Source organism: Clupea harengus, chromosome 15 (genome assembly GCF_900700415.2).
Source record: "Clupea harengus chromosome 15, Ch_v2.0.2, whole genome shotgun sequence".
Taxonomy (NCBI): domain Eukaryota; kingdom Metazoa; phylum Chordata; class Actinopteri; order Clupeiformes; family Clupeidae; genus Clupea; species Clupea harengus.
In genome coordinates, this window is record NC_045166.1 from 10,209,105 (window position 1) to 10,216,603 (window position 7,499).

The window sequence follows — 7,499 nt, forward strand, 5'->3', positions numbered from 1 at the left end:
ATTTTACATTGTCTATTTCTCGGTAACTTAAAAAAAAATCTAAGCAAAAAAAAGTAAAATAAACAACTTTTAGGTACAAATACGACCATCTACAGAGTTTTGAGCTTCGCGCTCTTGAGACATGAGCATAAACGTGATCTGATTGGCAAGCGCCTGTGCAGTAGTATTTTCGGGAAAGGAGATTTAATTGGCTGACGCTTGCGTAACCTCTCGAAAAGTAAAAAAAAATTAAACTCTCGCCGCAAGCAACGCAACGCAATGGAACCCAACGGAGCCCAACGGAGCCATAATTTAGTTCGGCAACGGATGACGTCACCCCATTCAAAGTGAATGGGGATCCGTCAACCTTGATGGATCAATGCATTCCAACACAATCGTGTGAGCCAGCCGTCACTCTCACTCTCCCTGCTGCCCATCTCGTTAGTCACATTTGCACTCCCAGCTGCACTTCATTCCCATCCTGTAATCACTAATCACACACACCTGGCACTTCCCTTCATATACTCCTCACTCCAGTGTCTGGTCTCGTCGCTACACGGACAACGTTTATGCCCGAGACGCCCAGCTCCACGAATCCCTCATTGCACCCGAGATTCCGCCTCCTGTTTATCAGCCTCTACGAGTTCCTGGTCCGCTGACTTCTATCCCAGCAAGATTCCTTGTCCGCTGCCCTCCATGTCAGCAAGCTCTGTGCGTCCTGGTTCCTACGCCTACATATCCCAGAGTTCCTTGCCTCCTGGATCCTACGCCTGCCATACACAGAGTCCGTGCTCACGACCCCAGGTCTTTCGTGACTTTCTTGTCTGGCTGAGTGGCGTGTATTTCAGTTCCACGCCCTTACGCTTATAGCCAGAGTTAGACTCTGTTTGTTTGCTCTTAAGTTTGTCTCCCTAGTTTTAGTCTGTGTTTGTTTAGTGTCCCCTGTTAGTTTATTAGTTACTCCCCGTTTGTGTTCCCGTCTAACGCTGGGGATCTCAGTTTTGTTCGTCACCCACTGTTTGTCCGTTCCGGTGTTAGACACCGTGTTTCTTGGTTTCGTTTTACTGTTGCCTTCTAGGTTTCACGTTATTTTGGTTACAATCCTGAGTTCTGTTAAGCTCTTTGTTAGTTGTAGTTTCTTGTTTTTGTGTTTCAGAGTGTGACTCTGTCTAGTTTAGTTCTGTCTTTTCTAGTTGTCTTCAAGTTAGTCCAGTCTACTTCTAAGTGTATTCCCTGTTTGTTAGTACGCCCTGTTTGTGTCCACTCCCCTGTTCCCAGGCTGAATTAATTAATAAGCACTGCTTAACCTGATCCACCCATCTGAGCCCAGACGTCTCATGACAGGGAGGCTACTGCTTAGGACAGCCCACTTTCCACTGGCCAAAGACTGCGTTTTCCTTTCCATCAAAGAGGATGTGACACCAAAGTATGGAGGAGGAGGGGTTTGTGGTGGGTTGGCGCATGGAGGAGAGAGTGAGATGCTCAGGGGTTGAAATGGTGTGTGCGTGTGTGATCCAGCTTTCGGTTGCTACCCCGGCCCCACCTTCGATGCCTCACAGGAAGGAACACTACTGGGATCGAAATTCATCTTCAAATTTTAAAGTCAAAAGTCAAAAGTCAAAGTCAAAGTTCAAAGTCAGTTTATTATGGACACACAACAACACACACGTGTATTTTTGGGGTATCTTCTGCCTCATCCCTGTGTTTTAACTTGCTGGTCACATAATAATGTATCATGTTTAGTCATTAACGGTAATCAAAATATGAATATTTATTAAAACATAAAATAAAACCATAAAAAGCTAGTTCAACTGTCACTACTAGATATGTAAATGTACATGTTTATATGATAAAATATGTTTGGAGAAACTAAATAAATAAACAAATATATATACACAAGCCCACTCCAGTTGCCTTTCTGTATTAGTTTTCTGATTGCTTGTGCCTGTGAGTTAATAAACGGCAAGAAAGCCAAGGATACGCATGACTGTAAGATAACTACACTATCTTCACTCTGAAAAACTAATTGTAACCACAAACCACAGAAACAGACGAGTGACTAGCAAAATGCTCCTCTAACAGGAAATGTAGCTGAGCAGAAGTGACACCTTATGACTTTGCCAGTACAGACAAAGAGGTGACTGGTTCAAACTCTGATAATATGTAATGGAAAAATACCTGACATAGTCTATGTCCATGTCTTTGATATGTTAGATATGTAACTAATATAACAGAAGCGCACAATGTGGTAATTGTTGAACTATGTATTGTACAGAAAAACAAAAAGCAAAAAATGATGTCTGGTCAATTTTCAAGTTGCGCCAGAGCTTTAGTATTTCTTAACAACTGCTGTCTACTATTGCTGATGTGTACTCCAACTTTATTCCACTATTTTAAGGAACTTACATCTGGAAACAGGTTCCTTTCAGTGCCCTAACAACTAAAGTATGTGCTGCATCACCTTTGACACCTACGTAAGTGTGCATCGCTAGATGAAAAATAAAAGAGTGAAAAAAGGAAATAAGTGCTGAAACAAAGATACTTAGCAAAATAGCTTTATTAACATCTGTTCAGATTAATACACAGATGAGGAATTCTTAGGTTTATCCAAGCTTATTTGTCTGCAGATTTTATCTTGAAGGACTGCGCTGAGGGAAGTTCAATGGAGAAATTACAGAATATTTCTGTGCAAAAGCTATGGAATAACAGGATGTTACTTCCATTGTAACTCTTTCGAGCTTGTGCTGGTGGACCTCGCTGGTGGTCACCTGTTAACGAGAACTGGGGGTGGGTTCAGGATCCCACAGCTTGTCCACCTTCTCCATAATGTCCTGGACCTGCTTGACCTCTGGGTTGGCACACACCCTTTTGTCCTTCACAGTGATGAAGCTTTAAAAAAATCAACATCAAGAGGAGTGTGAGAGCAAAATAGATTTGAACAAAATTCAACACAATTCAAAAGGTAACTTAAGTGGGAAATGCTGTTAGCGAGATGAAGAAAACTCACATCACCCCCTTTGTAGGGCAGTTGGGGTTGGTGGTTTTATAGGATTTAACTTGTTTCACAGGGATCCCCTTCGTGTAATATTTAAAACAGCATTCATCCGGTCCCATGATAGAATCTAAAATAGAATTTGAATTTGTCAGAAAATTAGTAAACTAAATGTACTGTATATACAGAACATGCCTTCAAAAGCACAAACAAGGGTGTGCAAAGTAACACACCTTATCATGTAAAACTGTAAAAAATGTAAATGCTATTTCCATAGCTAAAACATTTTGAAACCTTTCTGAACAACTAAGGAAAAATAACGCAATCTGACAAACTTACTCTGGCTCTGTGCCTGGGAGCAGAGTGCCACAACAAGGACAGCAACAGCCACAACACAGCAGAGTTTCATCTTCAAGTCTTCAGATATCTTCAGGTGCAGAGCAGGTGTTCAGAAGCTCGTCAAAGGCTGACTGACTGTCAGTGGCCTTTGCTGTCAGATCTGACTATAGGAGGCTACTGCTTAGGACAGCCCACTTTCCACTGCGCAAAGACTGCGTTTTCCTGTCCATCAAAGAAGACATGACACCAATGTGTGGAGGAGGAGGGGTTTGTGGTGGGTTGGGGTTTGGAGGAGGGGGAGGGGGTGCTCAGGGGGCAAAATGTTGTGTGTGTGTGTGTGTGTTTGTGACCAAGCTTCCTGTGCTTCAAATTCATCTTCTGCCACATCCTTGCATTTTAACTTGCTTGTCATGCAATAATGTATCATGTTTAGTCCAAAGTGACTGAAAATGCCCATATCAGACCACTTATGTTGCCTTAATGACACAGCACAGCTCCCAGATAGGATCTGACACACTGAGACAGATCAGGTCATATCTATCCCACAGATGGCTGCTATCAGATTTAAGTACCAAATGAAGACTGCATTGGGATATGAATTTAACTCTTTGGTTATTATCAAATAGTGCTACAAAATGTTATATTATATATATATGTTGTACAGTATACATCATACATACCATTTATGGGTTTTATGTAAGTGTAAACTCATCTTTAAAGCGCAACAGGAAGTGGTTTGGTGACCTACATATGTCTTTCATAAAAACGTCCTTTCAGGGTTATTTTTCTGCTAACACTCACAGATGATTTTGAGTGTGGTATGACGAACTTGATAGTTTGTATTAGTACATACTACCAGGTAATAGTATGAGTTTTGAGCGTTGAGTGACTTTTGTCTGCAAAAGTCTTTACTTAATATGCTTTTGTAGTCCAGAAGAATGTGAGACTTGTATGTCATGAGTTACATTAAGGACATAATATTTCAGTCTGTTTCTGAGGATGCATTGCATTAAGTTCAAACTATTTAGCTTCTCATTGGAAATAAATTGCACCACAAATATATAAGAGATCAATGCAAAAACCTTCTACACCTGAACCACACATTATATTCATATCACAATATTAAAACTTACGCCAACTGTGAAATAGCTTACAGCAAGAAGACAAACAATAACTAAATTGATTTAAGTTATCAGTTAACTATTACTAAGTTGAAACAGAGCGGTGCTCACCAAGGACAATGGGTTAAATACCCATGCTAAATGGCGGAAAATGGGAGAAGCTTCCCGAAAATGGGAAAAACAAGCTGAAATAACTGCTCTGAACGAACCAAACTAAATTAAGTTAGGCAAACAATACAGTTGGAGGAATCCTTACAAAATGCTGCTCTTGTCTAACACGTTTGTGTGTTAATAAAGGTTGTGAGGAAACACAGTGTTGGTCATCTTGTATTTATTGAAAGAAATTGTGGTTACAAATGTTACAATAACATAAAGAAAGAAAGAAAGAAAGAAAGAAAGAATAATGAACAAAAGGCAAAAAATAATTCCACTTATGACTGGTCAAAAACCATAACGTACATTTCCTGAGTATATCCCCAGAAGAAGCTTAGTAACACTATTTGTTAGGCGGATGGATTGAGCTGATTTTATTTCAAGAGCTGAAAGCTTAGACGAGGTAGAATTTGCTAATCAGTTTGACGACCTCCGGCCTGCCTGGTTGGACACACAGGGATGCTCCTCGTTTCTTTGTTATGACCCTTGAATGAAACATTGTAAAAAGGAAACATTAACAATAAACCTGAAACCCAAAAGAGCTGAATGACTGGTGTTATGAATGCAGATGCCAGACGGATGAAGAAATGGTTAAATACTTACAGATAACCTGGGTTGATGCATTCTGGGGAAGTCCGCACAATTTTTCTAACACGGCCCACAGGTATAGGTTTGTTGTAGTAACGGAAACAACATTTTTTGGGAAAGTAACCATCTACAACGACAAAATAATAATGTAAAACACCACAAACCTTATACAGAAGAAGAGACATACATCCATAAAGCTAGCTTTAGCATGTAATGGTATAGATGAGGTTTAAGAGAACTATGAGTTAAAACAGATGTGCAGAATCATGGAATCGTAGCAAATGTTGTATGTTGTATGAAGTGGCTAGCAAATATCTTGCGGTTAATGTGACTTGATCAACAAGTGCGTAGATAAAATCAGTGGATACACTCACATTGACTCATCACCGCGGTGCAAAGTGTGAAGAGAAGGATGCAGGTGACGGTAAGCTTGTAGTTCTTCATGGCTGAGTCTCGGAGTGGACAGGCGAAATGAAGACTTTGAGAGTGACAATGTCCACCTTCACAGAATGTGCTATTTATATCTGTTACTTAGATCTGTGTCCTATAAAATATATCAGGAAATGACTTCAGATGCGTCCGCTTGTTGCTAACAGCCTTTGTCCGCTGACAAAAAAAGAAAAAAAAAACTATGGTCTGGGTTGTGGTCTCCCTTCTGTGACTTCCTGTACATCAACCCCTACCCAGCCTTGCATGTTACAAACTTTGCAGAGTTATTGACATGACTGTGTAGGCTGCAGAGTCTACTAGACTGTGTTTGACTGACTAGTTGTTATCTTTTTGTTTTATAGTTCTTATTTTTGTGCAAAAAAAGAGAGATCCTGGGCTATTCAGAGCTGTAGGCCCGGATGCCCAGGCCTAAAGACACTTTTACATGACAGGTGGACTAGGTACAAACTCTTGTTTTGTAAGTCTTAGGTCTAGAGGGACATGTTGATTTTCAATGACAAACTATCTGGTCTAATGTTCACAAAAAAGTTTGCTTCCAAAACAATTCTGGAATAGTGCAGGTGACATCCTCACATGCAGGGCATTCGCATATCATCTCTTTCTGAATTACATTTACCCTAAAAACCACATATGAACAGTTGAGGTGCTTTTTCCATGAGGTTCAATACTATGTGAACCCAATGGAGGACACCTTTTGGTTTGATGCCTTTTCAGAAAGCACACATTGCTCACACAAAGTCCACAACACGCACTCAACTATGGGAGAAAACAAAAGATCACGTGAGGCCAGAGCGCTGGCACAGGAAGGGCACAGGAAGGCGCCAGAGAACAGAATAGGAAACAAAGAAGGCCAGCCTAACCATTTCACTAAAACCATACGTCTTCCCCCCACTTTTTTTCTTTCTAAAATATTCTCCATCTTAAATGGTTTATTTCTATCAACATGTATTTTCTGTAATTCCGTTTCATAAAATGAGCCGTCTAATGTATCACCATCATAGTCTTTTAACACATAGACCGGGGGTGTTCGAGGTACGCGCTCTGCTATGGTGAAAAACTCATGAGTGTAGGTTTGTTCATACCCCTTGGTGAACACACCTCTCACTTTTGAGACCCTGACAACATCCCCTATTTTGTATTTAAACACAATTTTGTCATCTCTATCCTTTAGGCCGTACAATGTTTTAAACACCGTATTCCTCGTTCTCTCTGGACACCTCTGTAGGCCTCATCTTGATACTCCGATGATGACTGTTATTGTAAGAGGTGACCAGCTCTTGTATGGTATCAACATAGCGTTTAGAATTAACAGATGTTGAATATCTCCACATTCTAGTTTTAATAGTTCTATTGAAACGCTCAACCACACTAGCTTTTAATTCACCCCCTGTGGCGAAATGATGAATGTTGTGTTTACTCAACACCTTCTGAAAATCCTTGTTGAAAAATTCTTTACCACGATCTGTCTGTATTTTCTGAGGCACACGGCCCTCTTTTAAAATGGAATCAAAGGCCCTGGCCACTTCAGTTCCGGTCTTGGTTTTTAAAACACGTATCCATGCATATTTGCTAAAAACGTCTATACATGTTAACATGTATTTGACATTGTCATTTTCCTTCGAGTAGCTGGACATATCCACCAGATCTGCATGAAATTGTTTGTCTACCCCATATACGATGACCCTGTTTCTCTTGTAATTTACACGCGCTGTTTTGTGTAAGGTGTAAGATTCTTCACCAGCTAGCCATTCTGACACTTGTCGATCCGGCACCTTTACCCCTGTGGTATTAAAAACACCCTCTTTTAACCGTGTTTTCCCACCGAAAGATCCCTCGTTGGAGGGATCATAGTATGCAGCTTTTAGAAGATCTGACAT

The 7,499-nt window shown here is 40.5% G+C and overlaps 2 protein-coding genes across 2 annotated transcripts; both read right to left on the reverse strand.

Annotated features, from left to right (window-relative positions):
- Positions 1–2,518: 2,518 nt before the first annotated feature.
- LOC105897760 (C-C motif chemokine 4 homolog) lies at positions 2,519–3,471 on the reverse strand. Its single transcript, XM_012824721.3, has 3 exons — positions 3,311–3,471; positions 2,987–3,101; positions 2,519–2,868 (listed from the first exon to the last, which is right to left on the reverse strand). Exons 1-3 carry the CDS (start codon positions 3,378–3,380, stop codon positions 2,751–2,753), a joined length of 303 nt encoding a protein of 100 aa, XP_012680175.1. The 5' UTR covers positions 3,381–3,471; the 3' UTR covers positions 2,519–2,750.
- Positions 3,472–4,745: 1,274 nt separating this feature from the next.
- LOC105897765 (C-C motif chemokine 18-like) lies at positions 4,746–5,843 on the reverse strand. The gene is made up of 3 exons (XM_012824723.3): positions 5,547–5,843; positions 5,188–5,299; positions 4,746–5,069 (listed from the first exon to the last, which is right to left on the reverse strand). Exons 1-3 carry the CDS (start codon positions 5,614–5,616, stop codon positions 4,979–4,981), a joined length of 273 nt encoding a protein of 90 aa, XP_012680177.2. The 5' UTR covers positions 5,617–5,843; the 3' UTR covers positions 4,746–4,978.
- Between the last annotated feature and the right edge of the window lie 1,656 nt (positions 5,844–7,499).

Coding starts and splice junctions, on each gene's coding strand:
- LOC105897760 (XM_012824721.3), bottom strand. CDS start 3,380: ATGAAACTCTGCTGTGTTGTGGCTGTTGCTGTCCTTGTTGTGGCACTC. Junction 3,102..3,310: donor CTCCCAGGCACAGAGCCAGA/GTAAGTTTGTCA, acceptor ATTCTATTTTAG/ATTCTATCATGGGACCGGAT. Junction 2,869..2,986: donor TGCCCTACAAAGGGGGTGAT/GTGAGTTTTCTT, acceptor ATTTTTTTAAAG/CTTCATCACTGTGAAGGACA.
- LOC105897765 (XM_012824723.3), bottom strand. CDS start 5,616: ATGAAGAACTACAAGCTTACCGTCACCTGCATCCTTCTCTTCACACTT. Junction 5,300..5,546: donor CACCGCGGTGATGAGTCAAT/GTGAGTGTATCC, acceptor TTGTCGTTGTAG/ATGGTTACTTTCCCAAAAAA. Junction 5,070..5,187: donor TGCATCAACCCAGGTTATCT/GTAAGTATTTAA, acceptor GTTTCATTCAAG/GGTCATAACAAAGAAACGAG.